General features: G+C 37.6%; 1 protein-coding gene across 2 annotated transcripts in view; it reads left to right on the forward strand.

Moving 5' to 3' along the window:
• ZNF385D (zinc finger protein 385D) overlaps positions 1 to 22,738 on the forward strand; it is a 932,012-nt gene that overhangs the window by 841,602 nt on the left and 67,672 nt on the right. For both annotated transcript variants that reach the window (XM_034993847.1, XM_034993852.1), the window contains one exon: positions 11,666 to 11,828. In XM_034993847.1, the coding sequence (XP_034849738.1) occupies positions 11,666 to 11,828 (163 nt within the window). The remainder of the gene's footprint in view (positions 1 to 11,665; positions 11,829 to 22,738) is intronic.

Here is a 22,738-nt window from a genome sequence, read left to right on the forward strand (position 1 = left end):
CACATAGCTAACTGCAGAACCCACACTTTACTTGGATGTTTTAAAGACTCACGAACTCAACATATCCCAACCCGACTCTTGCTCTTTCCCCAAACATTTGGACCTCTTTCACCATCAACAGTTCTAGGGATGGAACCTCCAATCATGTGTTTGCAAGAAGCAGAAATCCATGAGGCATATTTGAGACCACCTCTCAAAGTTCATCATCAATTTTTGACATTTTTAACTCACATATTAAGCAAATCTGTGCACACTCCTCTCTCTGTTTTTGCTTTCAGCATCTAATTCTTAGCAATGGCCATCTCTTCCTTGGGCCACTGCAATAGAAATCTGCCCCTCTGGGGCACCTGGGTGGCTCAGTTGGTTAAGCGACTGCCTTCGGCTCAGGTCATGATCCTGGAGTCCCTGGATCAAGTCCCACATCGGGCTCCCTGCTCGGCAGGGAGTCTGCTTCTCCCTCTGACCCTCCCCCCGTCTCATGTGCTCTCTGTCTCTCTCATTCTCTCTGTCTCAAATAAATAAATAAAATCTTTAAAAAAAAAAAAAAGAAATCTGCCCCTCTGCTCCTTTCCCACCCTGGCCCTCCTCCTCCTATCCAGCATTCTTTGCCCCTGCCGGAGTGATCTCACAAAAATGCAAAACGTTTGTGTTTTTTGTATATCATAAAACTGTCAAGCAGCCTTTCTTTTGAACAAACAGTAAAAAAATATAATCTTTAACCAAGCCTACAAGGCTCTCTGTGCAAGAGCTGACTGGTGCCCAGTGATATTTCCTGATGCCTGAAGGCTTCACATTTTGGGTTATAAGCAAACATCACATAGTTTTCCATACTTTGTTTAGAACATCAGCATTGCTTTGTTGGAGCTGGTATGGAAAGAACTGAACTAGGTAGACCCTCAGAATGATGCTAATAATAGTATCTAAAGCATGGGCCTAACACAGACGATGAGTGAAATTATATGAATTAATGGCCACAAAAATCAAGAATACTTTCTTATTCATGAGCTTAATATCTATGCACTATTTAGCCTTACTTATGTCCTTTGCAAGGTGAGCCACTATGAAGTTATGTAATAAGGCTCTCCATGTTCCAGTCTCTTTGGGACTGGCAACGGGAGCTGTGTGTGGGGTCTTTGGAGTGAGACAGATAGGTGCACACCCTGCTTTGCCCTTACTATGTGGTTGAGTGGCTCTAACTTTCCGTCTCTCCATTTATAAAATGCTCACGGTGAGTGTATAATTCCCTCATAGGTCCTTGCAAGGAATGAGTGAGAATGTTCATATAAAGCCTCTAACAGACTACCTGGCACAGATGAGCATTCCATGAAACGCCTCATACAAACATCCACTGTGTAAAGGAACAGCAGGATCAGGAGATGCATTCATGACACACTGAGCTCTTCCTCCAAACATCATTCAGGAAAAAAAAACCCTCTGGCCAGAATTCTGCCAAGGACTACTGATTGCTCGAGGGGGACGCTGTGTTATTAATACCTCACCATTTGTGGAAGTTTTCTCTACTTGGGATGGGATTAGAGTTGCTAGCATAACTCATGCACCCCCTGGTCAATCGGAAAATAAATACTTTCTTATGCAAGGGGAAGAAATTTTGGCATAACAAGGTATCGGGCATTTACGCATGCCCAGGTAACTCAGTCTTCTAGAGTCCATTGCCACTATCTCTTCCCAGCTCACCCTTCCTCCAAAAGTTAATCCAAGGCCAAAGCCATTTCTTCCTGCAACTTTGGTTATATGAAATTAAAAACAACAACAACAAACACTGTTTTCTGTCCACCAAATATTTTCCTAAGTCCAAGAGATCATTATTTGGGAAGTTGGGTGATTTTGCTGGGTTTTTCCCACAAATTCTCTTACCTCAGACCTCTTTGGTCAAAGGAACGTCTTGAAGTGGGGTTCAGTTGGCATAACTTCTCTTATTTAAAGTATTTTCTTCTCTCTTTTTTCTAAACCCACAATTTCCACAAAATAACAATTTATTCACAGTTCTTTTTTTTTCTATTTCCAGAATTCTTACCTAGGCACCAAATTGATTTATACAGATGAACATTAACTTTCTTTTATTTTGACCAAAAAAATGGCCATTTATTCTCATTATTGAGCCCCCATTCCATCCCAAGAAACCTTAGGTACTTTGAGATAATTTATCTCATTGAATTGTATGAAGGCTTTGCCAATTTTTCTAATCATTGGTGTTTTTTTCTTCCTGATTTTCTAGATATTCTTTATGTAATGTGAAGTTTAACCTCTTTGCAGTAGGATTTACAAGTATTTTTCATATTTTTTCAAACCTTTTTACTTTGTCTTTGGTATTTCTTTTTATAGAGAAGATGTGTAAATGTAATTTATCAGTCTCACTTGTCTCTGCTCTATTCCCATTACTACAATAATGTCTGGCTACAGTTCTGTGAGTCCTTTGTGAATGAATGGACTGCAGCTGGAATATAGGTTGATTATGCCTATAAGGGTTTAAGTTCTTGAGGTTATTTGTCATCTCACTCTTCATCTTATCCCAGTAGAGTCAAAGTACTTCAGAAAACTGTTTTGATGCTTAACACTGATAAAATATCTATCTCAAATATAAATAGTTATTTTGTGAGCCCAATGATCTTATTAACAATTGCATATCTTAGAGGTCATCTTTGGGACAAGTTCATTAAAGTTGCAATCAGAACAATTCTCAAATTTATGAATTAGAGATTAGAATTGCTACCAAATTATAGAGGGAAGCCCTTCCTTGGTTTGTGGAAAAGTAGGGGATTTGATAAGTTTTCCCAAATGGAAGGTGCTCTTTTTTCAGCAAATACAAGATATATATTATTATGTGGGCTTTCAGGGAGGAACGTGGGTTAACGATGTCGTAATTAATTTCCCTGTATTGTTTTAGAGCATAAAATATTCCATTTTGAAAGTTTAAAAATAACGTTAACAGAGAAATAGCATTCTCCAAGTACTGAAAATTCTTACATAAGAATTTAGTCTTTCAGAGAAATCTTAAATTGCGAGTCATCACTGGAATAGTTCATTACATTTCTGAGATTAAAAAACTTGTTAGTTATTTATCAAAATTTTTAAAAAGTGAAACAGTCTCCATATTATTCCTTTGCTACATTCCATGCAAAGAGAGCTCCTGTAAATAGCACAATTTGCAGTTGATGATAAGCTTTTTCCCTGAGAAAAAATAATAGTTTGTGTTTGTGCCAGATGCTTTTCCAGCATTAAGCGCCATAAAAATTCCCTAAAGTGTGTTCAACAGATAAGGCAGAGTGCCAAAGAATGGCAGAGAATTAAGTTGAACCCTGTTCACATACAAAATCCATTGAGACACCATATGCATATTTCCATTTTAAAATCAAAATGTGAAATTAATTCAACGTGCATTTAATAGGCACCTACTTAGAGATCCATACTAGGTTCTAGGGACAGAATGATGAGTAACACTAGGTCTTTCTCTCTCTGTTGAGAGATTCATTCCCTATTAGAAGAAACAGACACTTAGCCTTTTTTATGGCAGTGACGTGTTATAACGCAGACCTACCCTGGACTCCATGGAACAGGTGAAACATGATGAGTAGATTTCTGCCAAACAAGTAATGGTTCTCCAGACAGAGGGAAGCAGTCACGCAAAGGCCTGAAAATTATTTCTTCTTGTGGTATTATCCTTAAGAGAATAAAAGGGAAGGCTATGCCTCCTTGAGCTACACTGCAAGCAATGTTCTCTATAGAGAGCAGAGGTGGTGACCGTGAGGGTCAGGACTGTGGGGTTGTCCCGGGGCAGGTAGGTTGCCTGGAGGAGGAAGTTGGGGGTTATTTAGAGGAAGCATGCATATCCTGCCGGGAAATAAAGCCATTTTTCTCTGTTACTGATACCAATACCTCTGACAGCTTGACCCTCACATATAATTAGATTCAACATTTCTAAATCCCCCACATTTTAAGTGGTACGTGACAATCACACGCTGAGCAGAGTGTTAAGCTACGGGCGTTGTGAAAGGATACCGAACACTGGTTGAGTAGTTAGACAAAGTGGTTTTTCTGATTTCTCTTAGTTCCATACAAAACATGTTTGTGATTATATCACTAGAGTTTAAACTCATCAGAAGGATTGGGCTTACAAAAAGCTCCCATCAATATTGACCAAACTTAGGCAAAGCCAGATGTTTCTTTTGGCTTCATCACATCACATACATTCCATACATACATCATACATACATACATACCAGAGCCCATGGTGAGCCAGTGTCCCCCAGTCAGGACCCCACCACGAGAGGTCAGTGAGGCAGCTGTCTGGATTCCAAATATACAAAAATAGTGGTTTCACAGCAGGAACCAGGCAAGACCTCTCAGATTAGCTTCTCTCGCTTCTCTCGCTCAAATAAGTCCTGTACTTTAGCACTCACATTAAATACTTGAAAACATTAAATACTTATCGCTTAAAAGTCTTGAAGTTTGTAGATGCATTGAGAAACCTTGAAAAGATAAGTGAGTCCATCTAGATTACTTTTTTCACAACTACATAAGTACTTAGTGACAACGTATTTTCTTTTCTTGTAAAAAATCAAAGAGTTACCTAATGTATCTGAGAAACTGTGACATGCCTCTTTTCTTTTTCTTTGTTTATTTAGAATTTCTTTCTTCCAGTGGGTAGTGGTGGTGTATAAAAATCACTCTACTCTTGGGGCATTATCTCTTTTGTTCTATTTTTTTTTTTTTTCTATTCCTGTGACTCTTAGTGTTCATTTCTGTATGGAAAAGTACGGAAGACAGGAACACATTTAAAGTAAGGCATCAATCACTTGAGCTCAGAGAACACTCTTAATTGAATCATGTTTTTCACTTTGGGACTCATTGCAAGGGAATTTTCATTTTTATTCATAATGCAGTCGTCTACTTAGATGTTAACTACACAATCAAGTGTTGAAATAAATTATTAAATATTCTTTATGGGACATGTAATTAAGCGATAAAAATATCTATATCGTATCATTTTCCCCATTATGTAAGAGAATTTGAAAGGTACATGTATCCACAGCAGTAAGGTAAGTGTAAAACAATGAACTATTCTGTCTTTTAAGTTTCTTCTTCAAATATTTTGTTAAATGGAGTAACAGAGGAAGCACTCTCTTAGCTTACCAGAGTGGTCTTTTTTTTGTCTGCTGGCTAGAAGTTTCCCTCGGTAAAAGAGCCCTAAGTACATAAGAGAGGAAGCTAGACATGACTAACACTAAGTCAGTTTGATGCATGTAAAATAGTGGACTAGGTACTTGTTATAGGAATGTTTTAAGTGTTGTGCACAGGGCTCAATTTTTATTTATTTTTTTCATAGAGCTGTCCCCAGACCCCGGAAAAATAAATCATAGCAAAGAATTCAATATAAAGGTAAAATAATGGGGTCAGAGGGTCATGCTGCAACAATAATTAGCTTGAAAAGAAAAGGTACAAACTGGAAAGAGAAAATTTCAAGGACTTGGGAAGCACTTCTATGGGGTTTTAAAATCGTTTGGAGGTTACTAAGGTTGATTTGCTCTTTTGCATCCATCCCTCTTTGATAGAAGTTCCCCAATTACCTGTGTATCAGAGTTATTTTTTTAGTTTCTTGTTATGACTTGTTTTTAAGGAAAGAAGCTTTTGTTTTTTCTTGGGTGATACCCATTGTTCACATTTAGTAAATATTAAATGATTAAATATTAATCTTAAAAAATCTAGACTTAAGGGGCACCTGGGTGGCACAGTTGGTTATGTGACCGACTTTTGACTTCAGCTCAGGTCAGATCTCAGGGTCCTGAGATTGAGCCCTGCATCCTCCTTGGGCTCCACACTCAGGAGGGGTCTACATGAGATTCTTTCCCTCTGCCCCTCCTCACCCCTCTAAAATTAAATAAATAAATCTTTTTAAAAAAGCTAAACTTTGGTTATTTATTAAAGAAGGGGCCATCTTTTTTAAAAATTTTTTATTGTTATGTTAATCACCATACATTACATCATTAGTTTTTGATGTAGTGTTCCATGATTCATTGTTTGTGCATAACACCCAGTGCTCCATGCAGAACGTGCCCTCTTTAATACCCATCACCAGGCCAACCCATCCCCCCACCCCCCTCCCCTCTAGAACCCTTAGTTTGTTTTTCAGAGTCCATCATCTCTCATGGTTCGTCTCCCCTTCCGATCTCCCCCTCTTCATTCTTCCCCTCCTGCTATCTTCTTCTTTTTTTTTTTCTTAACATATATTGCATTATTTGTTTCAGAGGTACAGATCTGTGATTCAACAGTCTTGCACAATTCACAGTGCTCACCATAGCACATACGCTCCCCAATGTCTATCAGCCAGCCACCCCATCCCTCCCATCCCACCCCCCACTCCAGCAACCCTCAGTTTGTTTCCTGAGATTAAGAATTCCTCATATCGGGTGCCTGGGTGGCTCAGTTGGTTAAGCGACTGCCTTCGGCTCAGGACATGATCCTGGAGTCCCTGGATCGAGTCCCGCATCGGGCTCCCTGCTCGGCAGGGAGTCTGGTTCTCCCTCTCCCACTCCCCATTTGTGTTCCCTCTCTCGCTGTGTCTTTCTCTGTCAAATAAATAAATTAAATATTTAAAAAATAAAAAAAATTTTAAAAATTAAAAAAAAAAGAATTCCTCATATCAGTGAGGTCATATGATACATGTCTTTCCCTGAGTGACTTATTTCGCTCAGCATAACACCCTCCAGTTCCATCCACGTTGTTGAAATGGCAAGATCTCATTCCTTCTGATGGCTGCATAATATTCCATTGTGTATATATATATATATATATATACCACATCTTCTTTATCCATTCATCTGTCGATGGACATCTTGGCTCTTTCCACAGTTTGGCTATTGTGGACACTGCTGCTATAAACATCGGGGTGCACGTACCCCTTCAGATCCCTACATTTGTATCTTTGAGGTAAATACCCAGTAGTGCAATTACTGGATCATATGGTAGCTCTTTTTTCAACTTTTTGAGGAACCTCCATACTGTTTTCCAGAGTGGTTGCACCAACTTGCATTCCCACCAACACTGTAGGAGGGTTCCCCTTTCTCCGCATCCCTGCCAACATCTGTCATTTCCTGACTTGTTAATTTTAGCCATTCTGACTGGTGTGAGGTGGTATCTCATTGAGGTTTTGATTTGGATTTCCCTGATGCCGAGCGATGTTGAGCCTTTTTCATGTGTCTGTTGGCCATTTGGATGTAAGAAGGGACCATCTTTGAAGAAAATGCTCTAACACATTTAAGATGAGTGGTTCTGAAGCATTAGTATGCATTATAAGCACCTGGAGAGGTTGTAAAGCCCACATTACTAAGCCCCCCAGCTCCACTGTTTCTGATTCAGTAGTCTGGGACGGACAGTGAGAATTTGCATTTATAGCAAGACCCCAGCTGCTGCTGCTGATACTGGTCTGGGGACCACACTTTGAGAACTAATTCTTTATTTATATCAATGTTAAATGAAGCTGAGAGTTGATAATAAAAGAATTAAGATACATTAAGGATTGGTATATACAAAAGTGATATTCAAAATATTTAATAAGCTGCTGACCAATTTAAAATGGCCCTAACCTATAGGGCTGAGTCTGTAAACACTGCCTCAGTATTACATTTGAATGAGTATATACAACATAAAAACAACTGTACATAGATAAATCAAAATGTTGAACTTTTCCCTGAAGTAATTTTTAATAATTCCTAAAATGTAAATCTAAAGTAAGTGTTTTAGAGTTTAGGATACGATATCATGTTTTATCATTTTATTTTCCTCTTTATCTCGAAACGATAATCTAAGCTAAAATTAAAAATATCAGATAATTTCTTAGAAAGAAAGAAAGAGAGAGGGACAGAAAGGGAGGAAAGGAAGGAAGGAAGGATGGAAGGAAGGGGAAGGGGAAGGAAGAAAAAATTCCTGTAGCTCAAGTATTATCTCTCCCCCACTCAAAAAGGATTACAACTTCTCTAATAACTACTCTTTCTTTTTCTGATGTTACCTTTTATTATGATAATGTTCATTTAATTTTAATGCAATTTCATATGTGGCAAAATTACATTGATATCGCAAACTAACAAAGACTACCATGTTCCTTTTGAAATCACATGTGTTCATGAAAACTAGCTGGCTATGGGAACTAGATGTGTGTGCTAACAATAAACTTAGTTTTTAAAAATCATATTAAGACACCTCATATTAAAGAGAGGTAGAGTAAAAATGTACAATGTATTGGTGCTAATGAGATAAAATGATAGATGAATATTAACATAAAATTACTCATTGAGTTTCATAAGATAAAAGCGATTTATCAATTGGCCTCCCACTTAGATCAGTAAAATAAATGTGTGTATGTGTCTTTCAAAAGAACGAGATTCCTCTCCCAATTTTGGTCATTTGACAATTATTTTTGTCTACTTTGGGACTTCAGTTGCATTTAAACTTGAAGCCATTGTGAAATACTAAAGATAAAATTTGAAGATGAGAAAGCCTGACCGGCTACTGATGACTGGGATGTGGTGATGACATTTAAAGTGGCATCATTCTATTCTACAGGAATGTGTGTGCATATCTTTAATGTCAGCACTTGCCTCTGGGATGACACTTGTTAGATTTCATGCTGTCATGTGCTATTTCAAGGTCGGTAGTAGTAATGTTTATTGTACAGTACCCTAATACTACACTCATTATTTAAAAAGAAGTTGTCAAAGCCCCATATCTATTGTTCTGCTCACTTCTGTGTGTACTATGATCATCTGATTCTGTTTCAGTTTTAAAATACAGAATGCTGAAATGTGCCATAATGAAATAGCACACTTATTTAACCTCGAAGCCATTCTTGTGACAAAATAATGTTTGCTTGTGTCTGATGGTTCCCAGGTTTCTGGGAGTGACTTGATTCAGAGACTGGCTAATAATAGAAACAACCCCAGAAGGAATATGGGGTGGTAGGGTGCATCCAGTGCCTCTCTACCCAAAGGAAAAGCAGCTGAGGCCCAAAGAAATATCTCTGACCAACTACTGCTTTTAAAAAAAATCTCCCAGCTTTGTCTATAGTTACAGAAATATTAGATGGGGCTGAATAATTTATTCAGTCCAGGAAATGGCCAAAAGGGGTAAAGAGAGCTCGCTGGGTGTACTTCCTTTACGCAAGGAACACACCTTTATACAACACACCTGTATCAAGATGGATCAGAAGTTATGGGGTCAACATGCATTGACTAGAAAAATGTATACCAGTATAATCCAAGAGCAGTACAATAAATTCTACAAACATTAAATAAAGGTCTATGACAAAGGAAATGTAAAATATCCAGAAAGAGTTATCTGTTTACATTCAGTTTCCAACTTGTATATCCACCTCCTCCCCCAACACATATGCCCTTCATCATCATAATCACATTGATCACCTCCAGGGCAGTCAACCCCTCTATACTTTATCTTTCCCCTAAATTTTAAGTGTCCTGATCTTTCCATAGCGCTTTGGATCTTCATTTGTTTTTTTTTTGTTGTTGTTGTTGTTGTTTTCAAATTTAGAAAAGGCTTAGTTACCTTTTTTTTAAGTCAGATAATTTTTAATTAAAATAATTATTATCAAGATGCTTTGGGACTATTATTCAAGTATTCAAGTGAGTGTGCATTTTTTATCATGTTTTTAATGGATCAGGTGTTTCACTTGGGAGGCCACCACCAACTATTGCTCATTCTATCACCCCCCTTCTCCTCATGACTCCCTGAGCCATTTCACTGGTTGAAAGCATTGGCTTAGCTGTACCTGCACAGAGAACATTCTGGGGGCGTAAGTACTTTCTTCACTTGCAGGGGTTTTTTTGGAGTAAGTTTCCGAATATCCAAAATAGCGACATTCACCTGGTCCTATGGTGTGTTAAAACAGTCTTGTCTGATTTGAAATACTACTGAGGATGAAGATTTGCTAGAAGCCTTAAAATGTATATTTTGGAGGTATAAGTGCAGATAGCATTGTTAAACTAAACCCTGTCTTTTAATGTGTATTATATATAAAACATTCACTTCTGTGTCAAGGGTAGGAATGCCGACAGAGAGAAGAGAGGAACTTCGCTTTACAGGAAAACACGTAACCAGCTGCCTAGAGAAGATGACTCTCTATATTGTGGATTTAATTGACTATAGCATATTGTCCTCAAAAGATAGGGCCAAAGGACTCGATTTATTAAAAAGGAGAACTAAGCAGGAAAAAAGGGGATGCAACTCTGTCCATCAAAGTGGCATTCTTTATGTAGAATCAACTCAATCAAATCTATCACTAGTTAGTTTTTCAGTTAACTATAGCAAGTCTTGACTTCACGTTTTGGCTCACACTGTGTCCTTTGATGTTATGTGTTGTTGGAAAACTTGTAACTGATGCATGAGTGTCCTCTCTGTTCAGACTGTTTCTAATATAATTTCCTTGTCCAGTGTTCTTTCAATAAGGGTACCTAGTCTTTTGAGAATACTTGTCAGAATGATGCAAATGAAGGTGTGGATTATTTATTTATCTATTTATAAAAAGATATTATACTGCAACCCTACCTACCCACCATTGCTGTGACAAAGAGGACAGTGTGGTTATTATTTTTCTGGCAAAATGGAGCCAGAACATGGAGTAGAACATGGAGTTTAAATAAGTCGTGGGAAGTGGTAGGTAGTCTAACTGATATAGTCCTCCACTGAGATTTCTTCTTTGTGAGACTTTTTAAGGGTTTTGAGCTGATCTAAGAATCTCCCGGCCCACTCCCATCCCACCCCAAGCCACCAAGTCTTCTTTTCTTCCAGTGAACATTAATAAACACAGAATTCTTTAAAATGATTTTCTATCTCAATTAATGTGTCTCTAGTAAGAACAACAACAACAAAATCGTGTTAAGAAAATGTAAACTTGGAAAAAATGTGTATTACTGTTCAAATCTCAGAAGTCATGGATAAAAGAATAGTATTGGCCCCATTAAGTAGTCAAAACACACTGGAGCCTCCTGCATGAAAGACCCACATGTTTAAGGAATGCCACTCCATTTAATTTCTCAGGCTACCTCTGTAGGAAGCAAGGAGTAAGAAAGGATCAGGAAATTGCCCAACTTCTGTGTACTTCATCTGGACTTAGTGCATTTGCTTTTGAACGCTTCAATCTTAGTCTCCAGGGTGCCCACTTCCCTTGTTATATGTGAACTTTTCCTTGTAGACACCTGTTGGGGATCATATTAATAAGATACATTGTAGAAAGAGAAAACACATTTCCTGAGCCAAGAGAGTTACTCTTTTCTGGGGCCCTTGTTAATCTTTGGGAGCCCAGCATCTTCTGTGGCAGAACAAAAGCAATATGGGTATAGATTCTTTTTTTTTTTTTTTTCCCCCACTCCACCAAGAAAATGTTATCGACGTGTTAATGTTCAGCTACATTTCTCTTAAGAGAAACGATAGAATATTTCTTCCTTCGGTCCCGAGGTTTCAGAACTTGATTCCCATTGCTTTCTAGCATCATTCTAAATAGAGCCCTACTGTTTGGCAACTGCCAGAATTAGCTTGAATGGTACCTATTATTGAAAGGGAGTCTGTATTTGCAGTAATACAGAGAATGCCAGTTTAGAAATGAGCCTGATTGCATGGTTCATTTTGTTCTCCTTTGTAGAGCCAGGCTGCGGCCCACTACAAAGGCACGAAACATGCCAAGAAGCTCAAAGCACTGGAAGCCATGAAAAATAAGCAGAAATCTGTAACTGCCAAGGACAGCGCAAAGACTACCTTCACCTCCATCACTACCAATACCATCAATACCAGCTCTGACAAAACAGGTTAAGCGATGATCTTTGTTGTTGTTGTCATCATCGTTGTTTGGGGGTCCCTTCCCTTGTCTAGCCCCGTGTCTGTTTCCTTATGTTCCTGCCACATTGATTCATGCTCGATCCATCTTTCTGCGTAATGGTAATTGTTTCTCCTCATTTTTCCAATCCCCCTAAGCAACTGTTTAAGATAATCACTAGTTATATTGCAGATTTTACATTTGAAATGGTCCTGTGGCTGTTTTAGAGGAACACAAAAGCATAAAGGCACTTGAAGTCATGTTTTTGAGAAGTAAATCTTTTCAGTGGGTATCGTTTATGTCTTGTATGCAGCACCTTAGCCTATAACCGCATGGCAGATTTGACTGTGAGTACATGGCAGCGGATGCCAAATGAATCAAGAAGGCCCCGGTAAGGGCATTATTACTGACAGGACTTATTCTCATAAATCCCAAACCCTGCATTGTTTTAAGTAGTGGCTGTGTGATTCTGGGCTTGTTATGTCTGGGTAACCTTCCCTCTGCATACACAGGTAAGTGTTATTGATACCAATTATTCTTTTAAACAGAGTCTTCACAGTGAAATAATGGCCTCTGAATGACCTCTTGGGATAGCTCCTGCAAGCAACCAGTTTATTCATGGCAGGGGAAGCCCGTGGGGTTTCCCGAAGCTGGCATTTTTAAATATAAGACCACTGGTCCTCAATATTTACATAAAAAGAGGTCCTGTGTGATTCATAGATGTGTCTTTAATAAATCAATTTCTAGAACACCATGGCTGGTACATGTCGGTTGTTTTCTAATCCCTACAAATGACAATGGTCAGGAAGCATTTTTATCATCATCAATAGTAATATCTTAAGTAGAAGAGAATCTTCCAGCCATAACTGATGAAAATGTAAAATGCTACAGTGAACAAATAGAACAGATTAAAGCAACTTTATTACACATGGTGGCATTGATTAGACACATATATGCTCTTCAAAGGTTCTGGAGAGATGCTTGCTTCTATGTGAATCTGTAAGGAATAATGATATTCGCTCTGAGTTCCCATGACACATGTCATGTCCTTTACCGAAGTATATTATTGGTAGATGCATTATGCCGCACACTCCCTGAGATCCCCATGTCCTCTCTGAGGCTGAGTGCAACTGTCATCTTTGTACCCTGGTCTAGCATGGTGTAGTTACTGAGTAAAATACCTATTGAATCACTGTATTTTCTTTCACTCCTTTGGTTCTCTGATTCATCCAATTTTGTGTCACAACATACTAAAGGGAAAAAAAAGTGCTTGTCATGTTCAATTCTTTAGTATCCAGAGCAAGAACTGGATTATGCCATCTTATTAATTCAGATTTAAAACCTTATCAAGAAAGCATTAATCTTTTCTCTATTAACTGAAAATTCACTGCCTTATTTTGGGGGCTGTAGGGGAATGAGCAGTAATGAGGCAGGTGAGTGTAATTTCTGCTCCTAGGTATCAGGGTACAAACTGGGATCCCTAAAGCCATATTTACCATAAAGTTTTTTTTTTTTTTTTTTTTTTTTTTGCAAAAAGATAGTAGGTAGGAAGAACAAAGAAATTAGCTTGATATAAAGAGATGGGGTTTGATGTAAAGTTTTTGCTTGTCCCCAGTCTTCTCTGTTCTTAGATATTTTTATCAATAGCTATTTGGGTTACCTTGAATCCCCTTTAAAATGAAAAAAGAAAAATCCCTGTTAAATTGAGGATTCTCATCATTTAAAAATATATTTGTACACAGTGGTAAAACTGCTAACTTGGGTTAAGAAAGGTTCCCATGTGTGTTGTCTCTGGGTTATTTTTATTAAGAATGATTTTGTAAAATTAGGGAAGTGTGATTTAATGCATCTATATCTTTTATGTATGGATAAGTCCAGGAATCACAAAACAACCTTGCACATTAAGCAGTAGGGTTAAATTTTTTATCGTTAAAAAATACATGATCTTTGATTCTAGAGTCTTATCTCTCTCTCCTTCTGCCTCCAAGTATTTAACTATCCTAGGAAACTAGAATAATAAATGAGTTATGAATATATACCTCCATCCCTCAGTCTCAGAAACTCGTATGGAAAGGATGGCAGTCGTGAAGGTTCTGTCCTTTCAGAAGTTAAATGGAAATAGGTTTTGGATTGGGGTGTGGTGAGAACCTACATAAAATAAACATTCTTAGCGGAGAGGCCAGCATTTATCTAATGGTTGGAATGGTGTTGAAATGGTGACATACCCTTTCAAGATGAAGCTAAGAAAATTCCAGAAGGACAGAAAGGATAGCAAAGTCTGTAAAGTTAGTACAGATATCCTAAAGCCAAAGGAAGAACGTTATGAGCATCAGAAGTACATTGCCTTCCTAATCCATGGGAAACTATACCCAGGAAAAAAAGTCATATAAGTTGAAAGACTAACAATTTCAACACACTCACCAGATGTTTTAAGCTGAATTCTATCCTTAAATTGGGATTTCCACAAAACTACCCATGAGAAGTAGCCCAAGAAAGCTCCTGTCATTTTATAGCCTTCTTACCCATTTGTATTGCAATATAAATCAGATGCACCTATGCTGACAAATTGGAATTTTCTTAAAACTATTACTTGTCCTTTTTATTACTGTCTGCTTCTTCGTATTGATTAGGAAGAAATACAACCCTGAAAACAAGATGGGTCTCTGAGCTAGTTTTCTAGAATAGTTAAATACTTGGAGGCAGAAGGAGAGAGAGATAAGACTCTAGAATCAAAGATCATGTATTTTTTAACAATAAAAAATTTTAACTATACTGCTTAATACACAAGGTTGTTTTGTGATTTCTGGTCTTATCCATACATAAAAGATATAGATGCATTAAATCACATTTTACTAATTTTACAAAATCATTCTTAATAAAAATAATCCAGCAATATAAAAAAGCTAACTGCTTTTAAAAATGCTAAGTATACAACTGTTTGATAGATGAGCACCTTAAAGAAGAGTGGACAACAATAGTGAAAAGGACAAGAAGTGGTGTGGGCTTGAATTAGAGCATTGATTTGGAGGCTTTCCTGGGATTCTCTAAAATACAAGTAGAATAGTCATAATGAGCAAAGTTTCACTGCATATCTACTTGATAAAAATAATTTTGACAAACAATTTCTCTTAAATTCCTAAATCATATATTATGGGTTTTAATTGCTGCCTTAGGATAACAAATATGTCTACATGATGTGTAGGGTAAGCTCTTATTCACGAACTATAGTTTTGGGATTTTTTTTTTTTTTTTTGGTCATTGCTTATGTCAATCTGCCTGCTGGCATGGTGAGCAAAAGATAATATTCGGTGATCAACCACCAACCGCTCACAGAAAGCCTAGTTCCCCTACCTCTAGGCAGGATGGGACTCCCTAACATTAAAGCATAATTTTATTTCTCATGATCTAATGAAGAGTGCTAGTAGTGAATTTACACAAAGAAAAATTTCCAGACAAAAATAATATTTTTAAAAATATATCAAACACTCAAAATTGTTGGTATGTAAGAATGGTTGCTAATCATCAGAGAATAATTCAAAGAGCAAACATTTCCAAATATGGCCAGAATGATTTTGTCTCATCTAGCAAGGTTTTTTTAAATGTGAGGTTTTTTTACACAGAAGAAGTAGTGAGAAAAATTAAGAAGTATTCCCAAAGTAACTTAGCAAATGTAGCTCATTCTTCTTCCTGTGAAATAACAAATTCACAATCATAGAATTAAGTCCCAGGCTTGGTCATCTTCTGATCTTTCTTTAGTTTTCCTTTTTGGGTAATCTTATTCATTCCCATGGTCTATCAATTAAGTTAGGCTAGTTTATACTGCAGTCATAAACAACCTCCAAATCCTAGTGGCTTTTACAACAACTAATTATTTCTCCCTCACACTACATATTAGCTGTGTTTTTTTTTTCCAGATTAACTAACTGCAGGCTAGGCTAATGAAGGAGTCACTAGCTGGACATTACCAATTCTATAGCAGGGGGAGAAAAAAGATTGTGAATCAATAGGCTCTCGAAGCTTCTTAATGGAAAGGACATCTAATATTCTTCTCACTTTACTTTGTCAAGTCCCATGGTCAAGCTTGATTATCATGGGCAGGGAAGAATAATCTCCTCCAGGGAAGGGAAGCAGAAATTGGTGAATGGTAACACAACATTCCTCCATGGCTTCAACCATCACTTGTGCCTAGATGTCTCAGCATTCCACATTTCCAGCCTAAAACCTGACCTGACTTTCCATGACTTATCGGTCACTAACTTGGGTGGCTTGTCAGCACCTCTGTTTTACAAGTTCAAAAAAAAGGAAAGAAAGAAAAAAATAACAGAAGAAAGAAAGAGAAAAAAAGAAAGAAAAGCCTAACCTTGACCATCATCCCCAACTTTTCCCCTGTCTTTCCTAGTTTCATTTTTGGTCCTGCACTTCACAGAGTTGAAACTTTCTAGGTGTCTCTGCCTCTTCTATCTCAGTCCATATGTCTATTCAGGTGCTAGAATCCACTCCCCTCCCATCCTTTACTCGTTCCCTCTTGGTTACTACCCTCATCCTGGCCTCGTACAAGTCTGTGCCTTGCTCATACAATTGCCCTAGCCTCCGTGCAAGGCCAGCTATCTCCATTCTTGTCCCTTGACAACCATGTCCTTCATTCCCCTGTCTGTTTATACTATACAGGGCAGATCATAGCACCTACTCATTCAGAAACCTTCAGTGTATCTTCATGCTGAGCCTCATGGTCCTCTGTGATTTGACCACAACCTACCTTTCCAAACTTCTCTTCTGTTGCTCACCTGCAATATTCTCCATTAGAAACACACCTTATTTTGCTGTCTCACCTTCATTTTCTGTCTTACTGTTCTTCTAAATTTCTCTCTTAAAAGTATATCACTTTTCTCTTCTCTCTGCATCTCAAATCCGGTAAGAATCCATACCTAACTACCCTATCTTAAGATATAATTTTTATATCTTTACCTCCTCCTATTGCTAGATGACGTATTCATTGAGGGTATATACTTGATTAATCTGTTTATTTTTTTACAGAGTACTATTTATATAAAACATAAATAAGAAGTTTTAAAACTTGAAGCAGCCAGCTTTGTGTTTTTGTTCTTGAAGGGGGGAGCATAGCAAAGCTTTAGACTTTTATATCTGTTGCATAGATGGCTCCATGGAAGAACAATGGTTCTCATTAATCTGAAGAATTCTGAGATATTAGTCATCAAATTTCAGAGTTTTCATAAAGATCATCAAGTCTAACCCCTAAAGTTCGTTTGCTTATTTGTTTTGAGGTTCCAGTGGCACAGGTAAAGAACACCTTGACATTTCTAATGTCCCCTCCTGTGACTATCCATCAGGAGTATATTAACCTATATATTGAGTATATAGACATACCTTAGTCATCTAACTGGTAAGATCTGAGAACATTTCTTCTGGTTCTAGTACATAATTCTCTTTATCAAGTCTCAGTGAATTGCAAATATATTCATCAGATAAAGCCACTGTGTTATTTAAATTTGCACTATTCATCCTTATGATTTAGTCTTCTTTGTATCCATTTTTTCCTCTTTCTTTTTTTAAATTTAAAATTATAATCCAGGGATATTGTATTCATCTGACTCAAAGGTGCTGAGACTGAAATGTTTTTGAATCTATTTTTGAGAAGCTCTAGGAACGCAAAGGAGTATTTACTTGCTCTGGGTTAATAATTGACTCTAAGTGTTTATTTGAATTCACATTATTTGGTCAGGCACTTGGAGTGATAAAGAAAATATTTTCTAATGATAAAAAAGATTTACTTTGTAAAATGATGGCCAGTGACTGAAAGCAAATACATCAGGAAACAAAGCTTCTTTGGGCAAGTGAATCAGTTGTAAAGTCACAAAATCTGGGTTCTTTCCTTTCTGGGTTCTTTTCTGAGAATTACGCTCTAGAGCCAACTGTTTACAATCGGCCCAGTTCCAGGCAAAGCTAAGTACAAACATTTTTTTTCCCCTTCCATTTATGTAGAAGCCAAATCATGAGAATTGTAAACTGGAAATAGAAGTGGTAGATGACTCGTTTGTTAGGAAACACTAATCCCAATGTCATTTAGGAAATAGGTACACAGTTTTTAATGGAGGACAAGTGGGAATTAGCTCTGTTCTGTTTTCCTAAGGAAGATGGGAGAAGTTTGTTTTTCTTGACATAGTCTTCAAACAAATGTCCCAAATGTTGAAAATAATAACAAAATACAAGCTGGGCTTGATATTAGAAAGCTATGTATCTTTGATATTGTATTATATATTAGTATATATGATAGAGTATAGTATATATTATATATAAATATAACTATTTAACACGCATTTATTTATATACAAGATTCTATTTTTCATACCCGTCCCTGAAATATCCCACTACACCAGGTCTTTATAATCAGCATTGACCATTTTCTTTAAGCAGAGAAACAAACACTTTTGTGGCTTATGAATCCATAGCTCTGTTGAAATTTAAGAAGAAATATAAAGTCATTTGAAAAGGGACACATTTCTATCAGCACTTAAAGATCTGATGCAGTGGTGTAGAAATGCCCCTCCTGGCTTAGTGGAAATTGTGCTAGCTCCTGGGGTCTTTCTTTTCTGACCCAGTCTTCCAAACAAACCCTCCCTGGGACAATCAGTACTATGATAAAGGACCCCATTGCATGCCTCTTGGGGCAGGAGTTGAAGTACAATTATGAGAACATTTATGCCTAAATTGCTTTTTTTTTCTTAGCACATGCTTCAGATTGGTCATAGATAGAGACTTTTATCTAGTGTTCCCTTCTCAAGACGTGTGATAAGTGCCAGCAGAGTATGCTGGTAGCAGATCTCTAGAGAGATTGAAAAAGAGAAGGGAAATTCAGAAGGAAAAAAAAATCTAACACTTATTTGAATATTGTGGTTCCAGGATCTTTATATGTGAACCAGTGATGACAAATTGTGTATTAGAGATGACATGGAAATAACACAAAATATTCTGTCCTGTTCTTCTGGTGCATGAGGAAATCAAGATGAATGGTATTTTGCTGGTCCTTTTAGGCTGATAAAGGTTTTGTCTTAGATACACTACATAAAACTCCTTGAATCACAGAAGAATTTCACAATGAATTATTCATCTGGATAAGAACATGTGGTCTTCCTCAACATAATGAATGAATGATGCAGTCAGAGATCTAAACTTTGTAAAGAACCTGTCATCCAGCTTTGTTTGGGTGCAGGTGTATGATGTGTGAGATAAGAAGGGAATTAAGACTAACTTGACAAGCTAGTGTATGATTTTATGTTAGCGTCTAAAGCAACTGGGTCTCTAACTTGCATGCATACATGGGTGTATGTGTATGTGTACACGCTCTGTATATGTGATTTTTTTTTACCAGAAATATCAAATCTTAAAATAAATTACAAGCTAAACATCTAGACAGTATCTATGAAATACCAGACATCTGGATGAATTTTAAAAATTAAGTTAAAACTCCCCGTGGCTTTGCCTACAGATGCCACACTTCCGGAAACATCTGTGTCTCTGTGTGTTTGTATGTGTTTTTCTTCTTCTTTTTGTTTCTTTAATTCATGGAGGGATTTTTTCCCCTATTTTTATGTCCTTCTTAGGAATTGAGTAGACATATACTTATATATTGATAAACTATTTCAAAGGCAAGATAATAATTCTTAAAGGTAGAATATCTACTACAACAAAAAAAGTTGAACAATGATCAAATATGACAGTATGTGAAGTGAGCACCTGTAAAAACATGTGGACAGTTAGAGAACTTTGTCTTCAAATTGGGAAAGTGAAGAGTTTGCTATCTAATAGTGGTAGACAGGAAATGTGAAACAAAGCACATCAACAGCATATTTCCTGCTGTCAGGCGACATAAAGCTTCTACTGAATTCTTAGTAAAACCCAAACTGAAACAGATATTTAAACTAAAAATTACACTTTTATTTATGTTCTATGAATGCCAAACTCTTAAACATAGCATCAAAACTTATTTGTGATCTAGCTCTTACCTACCATTCTGTCAGTCCTCCATATCTGTCCTTAGTTCCAGCCCAACAAAATCACTTGAGGGCTGCAAGCAAAATGTGTATGTTCTTTTGCTTGGAAAAATCCTTTCTTATACCTCACCTTACCTAATGCATCACATACTGATGCACAGGTGATGTACATGTTACGTGCCAATGCATATGTGCATGGATGCATACAAATGCATACAAATGCATTCACACAGACTGATTGATTCCTATTTCAAGCTTCTATGTAAACTCTGCCCTAGAACTTACTGAAATTGTATATCTTCCTACTTGTCAACCCCATGAAATTTTCACCTCCTTGATAGAGCATATACCTTTACACCACACATCTTTGTCCCAGCAACTAGCAGTTAAAAATAAATTATTCATTTGAGAGAGAGAGAGAGAGAGTACATGAGCAGGGGTGGGGAGGGTAGAGGGAGATGGAGAAGCAGATTCCCCACTGAGCAGGGAGCCCAATGTGGGGCTCGATCCCAGGACCCCAAGATCATGACCTGAGCTGAAGGCAGACACTTAACAGACTGAGCCACCTAGGCACCCCAGCAACTAGCAGTTTTACATTAAAAATACCAGCCACCTGGGTGGCTCAGTCAGTTAAGCCTCTGACATTTGGTCTTAGCTCAGGTCTTAATCTCGGGGTCATGAGTTCAAGCCCCACATCAGGCTCCATGCCCAACGTGGAGTCTACTTAAAAAAAAAGAAAAAAGAAAAAATATATATATAAATAAACAGTGCTGTATTAATTTTATTTTCAGGAAGATTATCCTAAGAATTCTATTAACAGTAAAAACTAACACACTCCAAAATATTTAGCAACAATTTGAATGCATATAGTCAATAAGTCTTACTAATTGAACTCTATCACATTTAACTACTTTATAATACAAATCAAAGATATTAACCAGTGTAACTCAGAATTTGAATGTGCAACCCTTGGGCTGAACATATCCTAAAGACAGCATAAAATTAAGTCACTATTTTAATGATCACAATTGTAGTCAGATTCATCATGAAATTACTGTGCTATTCCAGTTTTTAATGAGAGTTGGGAACATTTTAAAAAAGCTCTACAGAATCAGATTGACTATGTACTTACTTCAAGTTCTGACATTGGCATCAGGTTAAATTTGAGGGCAGAGAGCATATTTAACTACGTGGGGTCGAATCTGTGCCACTCAGCCAGCATGCAGCTGGTGCTTTAGTTTGCTTAGCTTTTGTTATGACTCAGTTTAGGGGCAGCCTTGACATTTTACACTTATGTGATTGTTCAAATAAATCACACTCAGACTAACAGTTGGTGCCTGGCCAAACTCCAAGGTGAAGGTCAAGATGCAGAATGTATAGCAGTAATGATACTGACCCATTTGGACCTTATTTTATTTATTGTTCCGCCTTCTGTTTTCCTGCCAACTCTCTAATGGAATTAAGTACAATAAGAAAAACAAACAAACAAACAAACAAAAAAACAATGTACTTCTTTCATGCTGCCAAAGTAGAAAGGCTTGTGGAAAAGAAAAGCTCCCTCACCCCTCTCTGAAATGGTCAGATATTTGAGAGTCTGACTCATGAACTGTAGGTTGTTTATTTGTTCTTTCATCCATCCATCCAGTCATACCTACTCATTCAGCTAAAAGTATTTTTGTAGTAGGTCAGATAAGGCAGGAATGAAAACTAAGATGCAGAAGAGGAATTCTACCTTAAGGTTCTTCAGTCTGGTTGGGAAAACAAGAAATAAGCCCAAAATGTAATCCAGCATAGGACGTGATTTGTCAGGAGAAAAGAGCAGATAATGGAACCATGAAAGTTTAGAGCTGTTGAAATGACCCTTCCATATGAGGGAGGTAGAAGGGGGTGAATATTAACTGGCGTATGCTAAACTGAATGTCTAGAGTATGTCATCTTTAAAATGACTCCTTTGTTGAAATGTTGCATTTAGCCAACATTTAGCAAGTATTCAGTATTTGCTGCCTTTAGATATAACTCCCATCCTCTAGTGACTCACTTTAGTGAAGGAGACAAAAAAAAAAAGGCTATCCCAAGTGGTTTAGAACTTCTGTGCTAGAGGCTTATGAAGGTTATGGGGAATGCCTGACTCTTAGAAGTAAACATTCTTAATTTGCAGATAAAGAAACCACATTCTGACTTGAAGAACTTGACTGAAGCCTACAAATTTGTAGGAAGCAGAGCTAGGGTTTGAACGCAAGTTCTGACTCCTTTTGCCTTGCTGTCTTCTCTTAGGCAGCAAAACATGAAATCCTCCCATAATCCTTGTTAGCACTAGCCCGTTTGGTTGCTAATTGATATCATCAGGGCTGTGGATCACCCAGGATAGTTCCACTTATTTTGCAAAACATTATTAACACCCCTAAGGGTGCTGCTATAAATCTTTGTCTATGCATAGCAGTCCTTGGAACTGTTAAAAGATTCTAATGTGTGTGTCTGCCCATGTTTAAGCTCTTCACATCTTTATCGTGGTCTTCACCTGCATGGAAGCTGGTAAGAGAAGATAAGGTTAAAGGCCAGAGCTTTTGGTTGCTCTACATTTCGTTAATGAAAACCATGTTGTTATTATTTTTCCACACATAAAATCTTCATGTGTATTGGAAAGTAACATCTTTCATCTATGTAAAATTTTTAGTAGCTAATTTAGGAATTGCATGTGAAACCATTGCAGCCTTGGGTGCCTGGGTGGCTCAGTTGGTTAAGCGACTGCCTTCAGCTCAGGTCATGATCCTGGAGTCCCGGGATCGAGTCCCACATCGGGCTCCCTGCTCGGCGGGGAGTCTGCTTCACCCTCTGACTGAGGCAGAAGAGCAGGGAGCCCGATGTGGGACTCGATCCCGGGACTCCAGGATCA

This window comes from Mirounga leonina, unplaced genomic scaffold, assembly GCF_011800145.1.
Source record: "Mirounga leonina isolate KUSES-001 unplaced genomic scaffold, KU_Mleo_1.0 Mir_115, whole genome shotgun sequence".
NCBI classification, from domain to species: Eukaryota; Metazoa; Chordata; class Mammalia; order Carnivora; family Phocidae; genus Mirounga; species Mirounga leonina.